A 16476-nucleotide genomic window follows, 5' to 3' on the forward strand; every position below is an offset into this window, starting at 1 on the left:
CAGACTCCTGGAAGAAAAGCTGGTATATTTGTTTTAATGACTGGAGTTTTAACATCTGTTTTTCCTTCTTGAATATTTTTTCCCCCAAATACAAATATATATTGAATACTCATTGTAAAATATCTAACAATTTACATTCAAAACCCACTAGAAAAATAGGCAAAGAACCGGGGAACAAAGACTTCACAGAAAAATGGTTACACATAGGCCTCAAACATACAAAAAGATGTTTAGCATCAGTTGTAATGAAAAGGTGACAGTGTCCTCTTTGCGGCCCCATGGACGGTAGCTAGCCAGGCTCCTCTGTCCATGGAATTCTCCAGGCAAGAATACTGGAGTGGGTTGCCATTCCCTTTCTCGAGGGGATATTTTAGACCCAGGGATCAAAGCCAGGTTTCCTGCATTGCAGGTGGATTCTTTACCAATGTAGATACCAGGGAAGCTGCAGTGAGTGACTGTTAAGTACTTACTGGCTTGGCAAACAAGGAAATGTCTGGAGACATACTCTGTAAGAGGATATGGGGAAACAGGCACTGCCTCAGTGCAGATGGAAGAGGAGAATGTCACAACCTTTAGTGTTTACCACACTGCAGGTGTATTTACACTTTGATTCAACTAAATCCATCTTTGAGGAATTCTTACTATAGACACACTTGCTTACATATGAAATGATGTATGAGGCTGTTGGTTGTAATTAGGTTGAAAATTACCCAAATAACTATCAGAAGGCTGATTTTAAAAACTATAATTAAATATGGACAGTGGAGCATTATGCAGCTGTGAGAAAGAATGAGGAAGTTCCCTGTGTACTGAAATGGAAAGATCTCCAGGATGTCTTGCTAAGTTAAAACACTCTTGTACTTGGGTTTTTTAACTTAGCAGGTAAGATATGCCTTTTGTGTAGGAGAGGAGAATAAGATTTTATGATCCTTTCTTGTTTCCACATAAATAAATTCTGGGAAGATTCCCAGGAAACGATCATAATTTCTTGTGGGGTGGAGGGAAAGACAGGGTGAGGGACTTCTCGATGCATGTGTTATAATTTATTGGCTTTTGAACCAGGTGAATGTTATCCATTAGAAGTAAAAAATCACCACTTTTAAAATATTCAGAAATATGTACTATAAAAGATGAAAACTGTCCCCTTCCTTCTAAAGAGAACTACTATTAACAAGACCAAGAGCTTTGGTTTTAAAAAACCCTTTTCCAGGACTTGCCTGGTGATCTGGTGGTTAGGAATCCACCTGCCAATGCAAGGGATACAGGTTTGATCTCTGGTCCAGGAAGATCCCACATGCCACAGAGCAACTAAGCCCCTGCACCACAACTATCTACTTCCAATATCTTACTTGATTTAATCTTAAATGTATTTTAAAAATTTAATTATCATGCATGTTATTGACATGCTTCAGAAATATGGAGGAAAGGGTTTTTTAAATTTTTATTTAAGGAAAAGTTTCTTAAATGTTTTGGCTGTGTTGGGTCTCCATTGCTGCGTGCAGCCTTTCTCTAGTTCTGGAGAGTGGTGACTGCTCTTCATTTTGGTGCTGGGGCTTCTCACTGTAACGGCATCTCTTGTTGCAGAGCGTGGGCCCTAAAGCATGCCTTCCAGGAGTTACGGTGCAGGGGCTTAGTTGCTCCATGTCATGTGGGATCTTCCTGGACCAGAGATCAAACCTGTGTCCCCTGCATTGGCACGTGGATTCCTAACCTCTGGACCACTAGGGAAGTCCCAGGAAACGGTATTTTAAAACTGAAAGCTCTTGGTCTTTTATATTTTTAAATTTATCCACCATTTATATTTGTTAGTCATTTGAATATCCTCTTGTGCGAAGTGTCCATTCAAATCTTTTGCCCATTTTCTGTTGGGTTGTCTTTTTCTTGTTCTTTATACTTTCTGAAAGTTCTTTATACTTTCTGAACATATTTCCTTTGTACATAAAAACTTTTGACTTCTTTTTTCACTTTAATATATTTTGATGAACAATAGGTCTTTACAAAAATTTATTTATTTTTAATTGGAGGATAGTTGCTTTACAATATTGTGTTGGATTCTGCCATATAGCAACATGAATTATTCATAGGTATACATGTGTCTCCTCCCTCTTGAACTTCTCTCTCACCTCCCACTCCATCCCACCCCTCCAGGTTGTCACAGGACACCAGATCTGAGCTCCCTGGGTCATACAGCAAAATTCCACTGGCTATCTAGTTTTATAAATGAACAGAAAGTGTTAATTTTAATATGGTCCAATTACCAGTTTTTAAAAATGAGTGGTGCTTTTTCTTTGGTACTGTTTAATCTGCCTTTAAACCTGTTTATTGAGTTCTTAATTTCTGGGTTAGTGGCCAAATTTGTCTTTTCTCTTTGAACATATTAAGCATTGCTACTTTAAAATCTCTGTCTGATAACTCCACTCGCTGGTTCCCCTTTGGGTCTTTTTTTTCCCCTTGATTTTTGAATACATCAATTTGTCTCCTTGTATGCCTGGCTATTTTTTTTTTAAATGTGGTTATAGAGATAATTTGAAGCCTCAAAGTAGTGCCCTTTTCCTCAATAGAGAATTCATGTTTCCTCCTGACAGGTGGCTACAGACACTACCAATCTCAGAGCTACTTAATCCACTCCAAAACTGAGATAATTCAGAATTGGGCTTTAGTGCTTACGAGGGCCTGTTCAACCTACTCCTAGAGTATGACCCTTTGCATCTCAACCCAAAGCCTGAGGATTTGCTTTAGATCATATTCCCAAACCCCATGAGTCTGTACAAAGCTCTGTTTAGCTTCTCATCTGTTTTGCATCTTCTGAAACTGGAAGATTGGCAGAGCCCCAAATACTGGACTCAGCTACCTAGACTTCCATCTTTCTGTTTTCTCCTGAATCTTGGCACATAATTCTTCATGGCCTTATTTGCTCTCATATGATTTCAAACATATATTTTAAAATAGTCATTTCTAGTTGTCCTCTAGGAAAATTGGTCCAAATTGCCTATTCTGCAGAACTTTTTTTTTTATAAAAAAGTGCTTCAAGACTTCTTTAAAGGGAAAAAAGTTCTTTAGTTTTATGTTCTTTTTTTGTGTTTTGAGAGAAAGCCTGGGTCTTGGAGCTTTATTGATATGGTAATTTTAAAAATAATTTGAAATATTTTACAGCTGATTTTCAGACAGATTTTTTAAAAGCTATTAATGCTCTTTAAACCAGAAGCTCTCAGGACTTAAGTGCTGTGTGTTGGGGTCATGGGTAGTGGAGTTAAGAGTTGGAAATGGAGAGTAGTTGGAGTACCTTCAAGTTGATTTTGATAGCAGCGTGTCTCTTTTGTACTAACACTTCTCTGTCGTCATCTCTAGCTCTCAGTAGTGTTTCATGCAGGTGACCACTCTATTCTTCATTTTCTCTGAGACCTAGTTCTGCTCTTTTTCTCTCTCATTCTTAATCTCTATTTTGCTGACTTATTTTCCTTTTCCAAACCTCTGGTTCCCTAGTGCTTAATCTAGAGGTCTCTTCTCTATCTAAATTCTCTTCCCAGTTAATCTCATGCAGATCTATGAGGTTAAATATTTTCTGGGCAGAAAAATCTCAAATTTACATCACCAGATACCTTACCATATCTTCTATCCCGTTACCTCCTTTTTTCCATTAAAAATTTGAGGTATAACTTACACACAGTGAAGTGTACAAATCTTAAGCATACAGCTCAATGAATTTTACATCCATGTAGCCACCACCTAGATCTACATGAGGCATTTCTACATGCCAGAAGGTTCCATTGTGGCCTTTCCATTCAATACCCCCTTCTCAAAGATCTCTGTTATGACTAAAGTTTTGCCTGTTCTTGAACTTCATATAAATGGAATCATACACTATCTTTTTGTGTCTGGCTCCTTTCACTCAACAAAATGTTTTAAACATGTATCTGTGTTGCTCTGTATATCAGTAGTACATTCTTTCTATTACATAGTATTCCATTATATGAATATTTCACAGTTTTACTCATTTTCCAGTTGTTAGATGTTGATTTTCCCCAGTTATATTTTACTATTATGAATAGAGCTGGTATGTTATGAACAATTTTGTACATCTTTTTTTTTTAAAGATGTACATTTATTTCTCTTTATCCCACCACACTCTTGGAAGATCTGATTGGATGGCTTACATAATAAAACATTCTAAGAGAGAAACAATGACCTTGACTTTTTCAAGTTCTTAAATTCAGTAACAGTTTTTTCTTAAACCAATACCTAAAATGAAGGGTTACAAATCTGTGAAGATAACTGAAATAATCAGTTTACAGAAAATTATAATTTTCCAATCCTAAGAAAATTTTCAAGAGAACTTGCAAATTTTATTGATTCCCTATCCCAATGATTTTCTTTCTTCAAGGCACTTGCAAATCATTAGCAATTTCTGGATCAGGTGAAGAAATACGTGCACACAAATATTTGGTTTCTTTATGCTGGCTGTAATTGCACCAGGGGGACAAACAGCAACACGTGCAGTGGCTGAGACACTCTCAAACCACAGATCCAGTGCCTTCTGTTGACTACTTCAGCCTTCTTCAGTGATCTTATTCTTTTCCTTTACTTCCTAGCTACTCAGAGCGTGGTCCTCAGACCAGGAGCATCAGTTTCACTTAGGAGCTGCATTAGTTATTTTCTGTTGTGTGACAATTTATTCCAATATTTATCAGCTTAAAACAACACACTTGGGACTGTTTAAGAGAATAATCTCTTAAACAGATGGTGTTGGGGAAACAGGATATTCACATGCAAAAGAATGAAATTGGACACTTATCCTACACCATACACAAAAAGAATTTCAAAATATATTAAACACTTAAAGGAAAAATCTTAAGCTGTTAAAATTAAAAATTAAAATTCTTAAGGGAAAATCTTCATGACACTAGTCTTGGCAATGATTTATTGAATATGATGCCCAAAGCACAGGCAATGAAATAAAAAATAGACAAGTAGGACTACACCAAACTAAAAAGCTTCTGCCCAGAAGAGCAACAATCATCAGAGTGAAAGGCAACATATGGAAAGGGAGAAAAGTATTTGCTAACCATGTATCTGATAAGAGATTAATATCCAAAAAATATAAGGTACTATTGCAATTCAGTGACAAAACAAAACACTACCAACAACAAAACCATATTAGCTCAACATCACTAATCAGGGAAAGGCCAATCAAAACCACAATGAAACATCACTTCACACCTGTTAGGATGGTCAGTATCAAGCAATCACTCAACAGTCAACAAGGGTTGGCAAGGTTGTTGAGAAACTGCAAAATATTTGCACACTGTTGGGCAGGAATGTGAAATGTGCAGTTGTAAAAAACAGTATGGAAGTTCCTAAAAAGTTAAAAATAAGACTACCATTTTTGTTCTTGATTTAGTCACGAAGTTGTGTCCAATCCATGGACTGTAGCCCACCAGGCTCCTCTGTCCATGGGATTTCCCAGGCAGGAATATTGGAGTGGGTTGCCAGTATCTTCCCCAGGGGATCTCCCTGACCCAAGTCTCCTGCACGGGCAGGCAGATTCTTTATCACTGAGCCACCAGGGGAGCCCGAGACTACTATATGATCCGGCAATGCCATTTCTGGATATTTATCCAAAAGAATTCACATCAGGATCTTGAAGACATTTCTCACACTTATTAAAGCACTTTTCACAATAGCCAAGGTATGGAAACCACCTAGATGTCTATTGTCTAATGAACGGATTAAAAAATGTGGTATATAGGGACAGTGGAATATTATTCAGCATTAAAAAAAAGAAGGAAATTCTGCTATATGTGACAAAATGGATGAACTCTGAGGACATTATGCTAAGCCACAGGAGGGTAAATACTGCATGATTCCACTTACATGAGGTACGTAAAAGAAGCAAAGGCTTAGAAGCAAAAAGAATGGTGACTGCCAGGGGCTTGGAGGAGGAGAAATTGGGCATTAAAGTACAACATGTAAAAAGTTTCAGTTAAAAAGTAAAAATTCTAGAGATCTGCTGTATAACATTGTGTTTATAATTAACAATACTGTACCATACACTTAAAAATTTATTAAGAGGGTAGATCTTATGTTAAATATTTTGAGCATCATTTTCTTAAAAGTATTTTCTAACAGGTCAATCTGTAGAGCTAATTTGGCTAATAGCAGCTTACCATCAGGAGCATGATCCCCAAGGGTATTGTGACCCTTCAATCTCAGGACAAGGGACCATCATACTAGGTACTCAAAGACAGATACCGCACAAATGAAAACAAATTTTATGGATGCATTTCCACAATAGGCAAAGTCACTTCAGTTGTGTCCAACTCTTTGTGACTGTATGGATTGTAGCCTGTCAGGCTCCTCTGTCCATGGGATTCTCTAGGCAAAAATACTGGAGTGGATTGCCATGCCCTCCTCCAGGGGATCTTCCTGACCCGGGGATAGAACCCAGATCTCCTGTGGCTCCTGCACTGGCAGGTGGGTACTTTAGCACCACTAATAAGTGATTTTATTTCTCAAAGGAGAGAGTGATATCTCACTTACTTATGTAATTTCTCAAAAAAATTGTTCTCAGAGAAAATCTGACATAGTTTTGGCTTAAAACTGAAAATATATCTATCACTTAGAACAATAGAGAATGAAAAGCACTATTATGAGAAAGGAGGCAATTTCCAAAAGATTGACACCACCCTTCTGTAAGTAGCACATTTCTCACTAGAGGGAGCTCAGGATCCACTGGTTAATGGCTAGAGAAGCTAACTAAAATGTCACTTCACTGTGGGATAAATGATTTGTTTGAGTAAATATGACATCAATTTCTAAAACCTGGGAATATTTCATATGCCAATTTTCTTTCAACTATTAATCTCTACAATTTTAAATTATATGAGATGAATAATGCAAAGTTTCCTAATAAGCTTTTATTAACTTAACAAATTAGTATTGTCCTGGAGAAGGAAATGGCAACCCACTCCAGTATTCTTGGGTGGAGAATCCCATGAAGAGAGGAGCCTAGCCTGGCAGGCTAGAGTGTGTGGGGTTACAAAGAGTCAGACATGACTAAGTGAATCTCTGTCTTATTATTGCTCTTTAAACCAGAAGCTATTCCCTTCTCCAGGGGATCTTCCTGACCCAGGGATCCAACCCAGGTCTCCCACATTGAAGGCAGATTCTTTACCAGCTGGGCCACAAGGGAAGCCCAAGAATACTGGAGTGGGGTCGCATGAAGCGAGACAGGACTGAAGCAGCTGAGCACATAGACTAGTGCACAGGTGTTCATAGCAGTTTCGTGTGTAACAGTAAACAAACAGAATCCCCCAGATATTCATCAACAAATAAATGAATAAACACACTTTACACGTACATACTGGCTTTTCCAGTAGTCAGGCAGGATGTGAGAGTTGGACCATAAAGAATGCTGAGCACTGAGGAATTGATGTTTTGAATTGTGCTGGAGAAGACTCTTGAGAGTTCCTTGGACTCAGTCAATCCTAAAGGAAATCAACCCTGAATCTTCATTAGAAGGACGGATGTTGAAGCTGGAGCTCCAATACTTTGGCCACCTGATGAGATGAGCTGACTCACTGGAAAAGACCCTGTTGCTGGGAAAGATTGAGGGCAGGAGGATAAGGGGAAGACAGAGGATGAGATGGTTGAATGGCATCACCAACTCAATGGACATGAGTCTGAGCAAACTCTGGGAGATAGTCAAGGACAGGGAAGTTTGGTGTGCTGCAGTCCATGGGGTTGCAAAGAGTTGAACACAACTTAGCAACTAAACAACATAGCAACAATACATACACACAATGGAAAAATACTTTGCAATGAAAAGGAAAGAATAACTGATGCATGAAAGCATAGATGAATCTCAAAAGAACTACATTGAGTGAAAAAAAGACAAAAGAGTACATACAGTAAAACTGCATTTACATAAATATCTAGAAAATGCAAACTAATCTATAGTGGTAGCAGACCAGAGGCTGCCTGGGGATGGAGAGGATGTGGGGAAGGATGAGAGAGAGAGAGAACAGAGGGTACTGAAGATGTTCAGTCTCTTGATTTTGGTGACAATTTCATAGCAAAACATCAAAGTGGACACTTTAAAAATGTGAAATTTATTGTGTCAATTCTACCTCAATAAAGCTGTTACAAATAAAATTTGTGAGAAAAAAACAATAAGCTAGAATTGTAAATAGGGGCTTCCCTGGTAGCTCAGCTGGTAAAGCATCCACCTGCAATGCAGGAGACCCCGGTTTGACTCCTGGGTCAGGAAGATCCACTGGAGAAGGGATAGCCTACCCACTCCAGTATTCTTGGGCTTCCCTGGTGGCTCAGCTGGTAAAGAATCCACCTGCAATGTTGGAGACCTGGGTTCAATTCCTGGGTCAGGAAGATGCCCCGGAGAAGGGAATAGCTACCCACTCCAGTATTCTGGCCTGGAGAATTCCATGGACCATATAGATCATGGGGTCACAAAGAGTCAGTATGGTGCGGGCAAATAAGAAGTGTGGCATTATTCATGCTCTCTTGGGGAAAAAAATTCCTAGTATTCATGAGACAGAGCAAATGATACAAGATAGTGATGATTATGGGTATCTGGAAAGCCTTTTTGTTCCCTCATTGCTCTTTATCTATTTCTATAGATAATTCTGTGGGGTTGTCCTTATCTCTGCACTTCTTTTTAAACAACAACCCGATTTTTTTCTGATACATATTTTTTTCTTCTGGACCAAAGTACTTAACCAGCTTGATTGAAGCTTTGATGCCTGGAAGCAACCATTTGATTTTTATTTGTGCACCTATCATTTATGTGCAGATTTTGCTGTGTAGATTTAACTGCTTAGCTTTCAAAGACAATCTCAGATACACCCATACCTGGGTTGTTGTTGCTGGTTTTTTTTTTTTTTTTTTGTCTGTTTGTGTCAATTAAAGAAAATAGTCACAACCTAGAGGTTGAGAGTTACATTTTATTTGGTGGGAATTTTTAGGACTTCAAGCCCAAGAGACAGGTTCTCAAGTAGCCCTAAAAGAACTGCTCCAAGGAGGTGGGGGAAGGAGTCAGATTTGCATTGATCCTCGGTGATCAATGAGGAATGACTGATCAGAGAAAAACAATAGAATGGGAAAGACTAAAGATCTCTTCAAGAAAATTAGAGATACCAAGGGAACATTTCACACAAAGATGGGCACAATAAAGGAGAGAAACAGTATGGACCTAACAGAAGCATAAGATATTAAGAAGAGGAGGCAAAAATACACAGAAGAACTATATGAAAAAGATCTTAATGACCCAGATAACCACGATGTGCACTCACCTAGAGCCAGATAGCCTGAAATGTGAAGTCAAGAGGGCCTTAGGAAGCATCACTATAGACAAAACTAGTGCAGATGATGGAATTCCAGCTGAGCTATTTCAAATCCTAAAAGACGATGCTATGAAAGTGCTTCAATCAATATGCCAGAAAATTTGGAAAACTCAGCAGTGGCCACAGGACTGGAAAAGGTCAGTTTTCATTTTCATTCCAATCCCAAAGAAAAGCAATGCCAAAGAATGTTCAAACTACCACACAATTGCACTCATCTCACATGCTAGCAAAGTAATGCTCAAAATTCTCCTAGCCTAGGCATCAGCAGTATGTGAACCAAGAACTTCCAGATGTTCAAGCTGGATTTCAAGCTGGATTTAGAAAAGGCAGAGGAACCAGAGATCAAACTGTCAACATCCATTGGATCATAGAAAAAGCAAGGGAATTCTGGAAAAACATCTATCTGTGCTTCATTGACTACGCTAAAGCCTTTGACTGTGTGGATCACACAAACTGTGGAAAAATTCTTAAAGAGACGGGAATACTAAACCACTTTACCTGTCTCCTGAGAAATCTGTATTCAGGTCAAGAAGCAACTGTTAGAAACTGACATGCAACAATGGACTGGTTCCAAATTGGGAAAGGAGTACGTCAAGGCTATATATTGTCATCCTGTTTATTTAACTTGTACTCAGAGTACATCATGCGAAACACTGGGCTGGATGAAGCACAAGCTGGAATCAAGATTGCTGGGAGAAATATCAATAACCTCAGATATGCAGATGACACCACCCTTATGGCAGAAAGCAAAGAGGAACTAAAGAGCCTCTTGACGAAAGTGAAAAAGGAGAGTGAAAAAGCTGACAAACTCAACATTCAAAAAACAAAGATCATGGCATCTGGTCCCATCTCTTCATGGCAAATAGATGGGAAACAATGGAAACAGTGAGAGACTTTATTTTCTTGGGCTCTAAAATCACTGCAGATGGTGACCGCAGCCATGAAATTAAAGACACTTGCTCCTTGGAAGAAAGGCTATGACAAACCTAGAGAGCATATTAAAAAACAGATATTACTTTGTCAACAAAGGTCTGTCTAGTCAAAGCTGTGGTTTTTCCAATAGTCATGTGTGGATGTGAGAGTTGGACCATAAAGAAAGCTGAGTGCTGAAAAATTGACGCTTTTCACCTGTGTTGTTGGAGAAGACTCTTGAAAGTCCCTTGGACTGCAAGGAGACCGAACTATTCAATCCTCAAGGAAATCAGTCCTGAATATTCATTGAAAGGACTGATGCTTGAAGTTCCAATGCCTTGCCCACCTGATGTGAAGAGCTGACCTATTAGAAAATACCCTAATGCTGGCAAAGATTGAAGGCAGGAGGAGAAAGTGACGTCAGAGGATGAGATGGTTGGATGGCATCACCGACTTGATGGACATGATTTTGAGCAAGCTATGGGAGTTGGTGATGGACAGGGAAGCCTGGCACGCTATGGTCCATGGGGTCACAAGGAGTCGGACATGGCTGAGCAACTGAACTGAACTGAATGCAACAAAGGGCAGGTAGTCTTAACCTCAAAAGTATTTTTGTGAATTAAAGAAAACCAGATATCTCAAGTTAAGGAATTTAGCATTTTTCTATGTGTGGGAAAATGCAAGAGTTTGGGCTCACTAAAATAATTCCTTTCATTTGCATCTCAGCTATCTCAGGCCAGTATCCTGCTTTCCTCAGTACTCACTGTTTCAGTTTCAGTTCAATCTCTCAGTCATGTCCAACTCTTTGTGACCCCATGGACTACAGCACACCAGGCTTCCCTGTCCACCACCAACTCCCAGAGCTTGCTCAAAATCATGTCCATCAAATTGGTCATGTCATCCAAGCATCCCATCCTCTGTCGTCCCCTTCTCCTCTTGCCTTCAATCTTTCCCAGCATCAGGGTCTTTTCCAATGAGTCAGTTCTTTGCATCAGGTGGCCAAAGTATTGGAGTTTCAGCTTCAGCATTAGACCTTTCAATGAATATTCAGGACTGATTTGCTTCAGGATGAACTGGTTGGATCTCGTTGCAGTCCAAGGGACTCTCAAGAGTCTTCTCCAACACCACAGTTCAAAAGCATCAATTCTTCGACTCCCAAGTTTTCTTTATAATTCAACTCTCACATCCATACATGACTATTGGAAAAACCACAGCTTTGACTAGACGGACCTTTGCTGATAAAGGAATGTCTCTGCTTTTTAATATGCTCTCTAGGTTGGTCATAGGTTTTCTTCCAAGGAGCAAGTGTCTTTTAATTTCATGGCTGTGCTTAGCATTTGCGGTGATTTTGGAGCCACCAAAAATAAAGTATGTCACTGTTTCCCCATTTATTTGCCATGAAGTGATGGGACCAGATGCCATGATATTAGTTTTCTGAATGTTGAGTACTCACTAAAGAGCAGCTAAAGCCGGATGACAGGTATTATTTCCTTCCCAATTGCCCTGGAGAGCTGGAATCATTGATTACTGGGACATCCTTGTTTATTGATACGACAAGAAATGGTTCATTTCTCCTTTGTTTTAATTCTTGTTTGGAGAGAGAACTTCACTCTCTCTAGAAAGTAGAGCAGATCCAGTCCCAGTCCAGGAAGTGGGCATAATGCCTGATTCCTCGAAAGCGTGTGTACAAGGGAGCCTGTGAGCGCTGCTCTCCACGGCAGTCTGCGAGAATTTCTCAGCGACCATCTACTCAAGCTCACCTTGCAAAGCAGAGAGAATGCTCTACATCCCCATACTTAATCCCTGGAACCCCAACTCTCGAGCAGATCGAAAGAAGCAAAGCACGCATGCGAAGGGCGAAGCTGACGTCTAAGCTGGGCGGGTCCCATGCAAGCAAGCAGTGGAAAGGCAGGAGCGTCTGCCTGGGTACTTGCCCTAGAGGGGCGGGGTTAGCCGGCGGGAAGCGGAAGCTGCGCGGGGCGCTGGGTCCTCGGCCATGGCTCACAGGCCGAAAAGAACGTTCCGGCCGCGCCGAGCCGACTCTAGTGACAGCGACGGCGCCCAGGAGACATTTGTTGAACCCGGGGAGACTGGGGAGCAGGCGGCCCGGGGCCCCGCGGTGGAAGGGCCGCCGTCTGGAAGAGGCCACGCGGAGGTGGCTGAACTGCTCCGCCGGGGCCGGGGCCGGGGCCGTCGCCGCGGCCGGGCCTGGGCTAGTTCGCGGCGCGCCGCGACAGCGGCTCCGCGCTTGGACGGATCCTCAGACGTCCCAGGTGACGCTGGGCAGCAGAGTGGGCGCCCGGAGCGGGGAGTAGGGAGGGTGAGGTAGAAGTCCGCGGGGCTGTCTAAAGCTTTCTGTAACGCCGTGCCTACCACAGCAGCATTGAATCGCGGAGATGCGTGCCTGTGAACACTGGCCTGCTGCCTGCATGTCCACATTGGGCCGCTTGGGGGCGTAGAAAGAACTCTGCGCGGTTTGGGCTTGTGTTTGCATCGTCAACTGAGCCCTCACCAGTGACTGCTTTTTGATGCTTACGGAGAACCTAAATTGTCACCCAAGAGTTTTAAAATTCCTAATACTCTTAGGTAGGCGGAAGTGCTTTCTGTCCCCATTTCTTTTTCTCGAAAACACTTAACCAAACCAGTACGCTGGGAAAGCTTAGGTGACAGACTTCGGGGCTTTTTTTTTTTTTTTTTTTAATCGACTATTTAAAGAAAAGATAAGCGTAGCAATGTGTCACTAACAGTAGATTGGGCTTCCCTTGTGGTTCAGCTGGTAAAGAATCCGTGTGCAATGCGGGAGACCTGAGTTAGATCCCTGGTTGGGAAGATCTCCTGGAGAAGGGAAAGTCTACCCACTCCAGTATTCTGGCCTGGAGAATTCCATGGAGTCATGGGGTTGTAAAGAGTGGGACACGACTGTGTGACTTTCACTGACTGGTGACGCTGTAGACTACCAATAAAGTTAAATGCAATGCAGCAATTTTGAAGTACCTTTGCCTAATAAAACAGCCTTTTTCCTGATCATCCATTAAAAAGTTGCCCCCCCCCCAAAAAAAAGAAAGAAAATAGGATTCAGGCAGCATAAAGTTGTATACATGAGATGTGTTCTAGTTTGAATTGGAGTTAAATACGAATATAGTTAGAAATAAAGCTATATAGTTAGAGAAAGAAATAAAAACACAGAAACAGACTTGGAAGGAATTTGTTACGTGCTGTCTTGAGAAGTATAAATACATTAACTTCAGACTCAGACACACATAAAAATATTTGAGATTATATTTCAGTCTAAAAGGAACTTCTAAAAATATTCCATCGTGAACTTAGTAGTAAAGTCTCTAGAAGCAATCAACTTCTCCAGGTAAATGGCACTTTTTACCTACTTTGTCTTCAATCCATGGCACTCCAGAATACATAACACCCAGGTTTAATGAATTGAGGTTAATCCCTGCCCTGTTAATATGAGTAGAAAATCCAGTTTGTCACCTGTAGATAATGTCACCAGTAGAATGATAATTGAACATTTCCGATTTGTCACAGGATGAAATACCATGTAGAAAACAAACCTATGTTGCTAATATGTTAAATGTTTTTTTAAAAATTATTTTCAAGATGGTATAATCTCAAAGTATCTGTAAAAAAAAAACTATATATATATATATATAAAATTTTTGGTTATATAGTCTTGAGGTAGGAATATTTTCACCCCAGTATTTTTAGTCCAAGTGATTTTGTTGATTTCTTAGTCATTGTTAATAATCACCTGTTTGTCTGATGTTTTCTTGATTTTTAAAAATATTTTTGTGCTTTATATAAGTCATCTGGTTAAACTTTGGATCTCAAACTTTTTGTTCTTACCCTTTCGGTCTTAAAGTTTACCCTTTATGCTCTCTAAGAATAATTAAAGATCCCAAAGAACTTTTGTTTCTGTGGATTGTGTCTATAATGTTTATTGTTGTTCAGTTGCTAAGTCATGTCTGACTCTTGTGATCCCAAGCCTTTCAGGCTTATCTGTCCATGGGATTCTCCAGGCAAGAATGCTGGAGTGGGTTGCCGTTTCCTCCAGGGCATCTTCCCGATCCAGGGATGAGCCTGAGTCTCCTGCTTTGGCTGAGGATTCTTTATCACTGAGCCATCAGAGAGGAAGCCCCTATAAGGTTTACCATATTAGAAATTAAGATACATTTTTATTCTTTTTTAAAGTTAACTCATTACATGTAAGGGTAATAAACATTTTTAAGAAAAATAACTTTTCCAAAAAATAATAAGAATGACATTGTTTTCCGTTTACAAATGTCTTTAATGTCTGGCTTATCAGAAGACAGCTGAATTCTGAAAGCTGTCCTGCATTCAGTCTGTTGAAATATATTGTTTTGTTTGAACATGTGCAGAAAACCACAGATAGGTGATTAAGAGTATTTAATAGCCTTTTTAGTTCTTTGAGAGTATTCGACTTTAGAATTACAATGAAGCTCAAAAGGTAATAGGTTTTCAAAGTTTAGTTTGCAATGGATGTCAACTGAAAAAAACACACAATGTAAGAGTTGTGAGTTAAGTTTTGTTTGGGGCAAAATGAAAACTGTAGCCCAGGAGACAGCATTTCATATAGCTCTGAGAAACTGCTCCAGAGATGTAGAGATGAGGTCAGTATTATATATGATTGTAGTGAAGAGGAGTTGTGCAGTCAAAAACACATTTTAGCAGAAGCTTGCTGCTAGTCATGAGGAACAAATGTCACCATTAATGATTTTAGTGCTTTTTTAGATGTGAGGGGATGCAAGAACTAGGCTCATAAAATCTCCTGAAAATACCTGTTTGAAAGCCTGTCCTGCCAGTTTTCCCAAAGCAGAGAGTGCCTCATTCCTGATCTCTACCGTGAACTCCTTTCAGGATGTGTTGAAGATCAGTAACTATAGCAGTTTGTGATTTAATCCTTGTACAGGCAGAAGGCAAGTGCCAATTTCTACGTGACACGTGGAAGCTGAAACCGTATCATTTCGTTATGCTCGATTAGATTAAAATCCACCCGTGTGTTCTGCACTCTGAGTGGATCTTTTACCCATGCATGGTTGGTAGCATCTTCGTTCCCTACGCAGGGTTCAAACCTGCACTCCCTTCATTGGAAGGCTCAGTCTTAGCCACTGGGCTGCCAGGGAAATCCCTCAGGAACATTTTTAAGATAGAGTCATTATTTATGCAATCTTAAATCTCAAGGTTGTTCACAAATATTACAAAATAACTGTGAACCAACAAGTCCTTTTTTGTCAATAATACCATGAATTCCTTTACGTTTTGCTCATTCAGTCCTGATAACACTTCTGTGGGGTGTTCTCTCTTAATACTATCTTTGTTTATTGATTAATTGACTGTGTCCTTTCCAGAATCACACAGTGGAAATAGATCCATGATTTAGTTTGAGCCTGCAGTGCCCATTATAGTACCTCTTACCGCCAGCCTACATCCAAGAGTTTGATTTCTCCCTTGAGTAACTTTGTGATACTGGACATGTTATTTAGCCTTTTCAGTCCCCAGTGTCCTCATCAGTAATAGCATTTACTTTATTGAATTGTGAGAATTAAATGAAGTATATTTTGTAAAACAGACTTCAGTATGCCTAGCACATAGCAAGTATACGTTGTGTTCTTTTCTTTTCTACTTATTTACTACCACTGTTAGTCTTTTCTCTTTTAAATATTCCTTCATTTTTTTGTCATTTACTTTTTTCTCTTTTTGTTTTTTCCCTTCCCTCTTTTTGTTGCATTTTTTAATAGTATGTATTTCATGTTATTTCACTAGTTAAGTAGATAATGCAAATAGGATATATTGTTGCATATTTATAGACTGTTGATTTCAGAAAGAAAGGAAGTTAAAGAAAGGTCTGCATATCTACTTTAAATATGTGAAGTAAAATTAAAACACCGTATTTTATATATGCTATGTGTTGTGTAGAATTTCAGTTATTGATTCCAGCACCTTGAATCTTTCTTGTTATATTCAAAAAATGTCCTGTTAGAATCCAGAATGGTTGATCTTTCAGCTGACGAAGAGGATGGAGCACACCATTCTTCAGAAAGTAAAGATGATCAGAGTTCATCTCCCAATGGCTCTAGGACCCCGGAGGACGAGTTTTCATCAGTAGGTCAGTAATTTTTGTAATTTTGGTTAAGAATTTTACTTCTAATATTAGTATTTTTCTATACCAGTG

At 39.7% G+C, this 16476-nt stretch overlaps 1 protein-coding gene across 12 annotated transcripts in view; it reads left to right on the forward strand.

Annotated features, from left to right (window-relative positions):
* Positions 1 to 16476, forward strand: part of GCFC2 (GC-rich sequence DNA-binding factor 2) — a 93169-nt gene continuing 76693 nt past the window's right edge. For 3 of the 12 annotated variants that reach the window (XR_011492149.1, XM_020910161.2, XM_070478751.1), the window contains exons 1-2: positions 12225 to 12544; positions 16285 to 16410. Coding sequence is in view for 9 of the 12 variants with exons in the window: in XM_020910161.2 (XP_020765820.2) it covers positions 12268 to 12544; positions 16285 to 16410 (403 nt within the window). In the remaining 3 variants the exon portion in view is untranslated. Of the gene's footprint in view, positions 23 to 12217; positions 12545 to 16284; positions 16411 to 16476 lie in introns of those variants that run through there. The other 9 variants (XM_070478761.1, XM_020910165.2, XM_020910162.2 and 6 more) reach the window with 8 other exon arrangements.

This window comes from Odocoileus virginianus, chromosome 2 (genome assembly GCF_023699985.2).
Source record: "Odocoileus virginianus isolate 20LAN1187 ecotype Illinois chromosome 2, Ovbor_1.2, whole genome shotgun sequence".
NCBI lineage: Eukaryota > Metazoa > Chordata > Mammalia > Artiodactyla > Cervidae > Odocoileus > Odocoileus virginianus.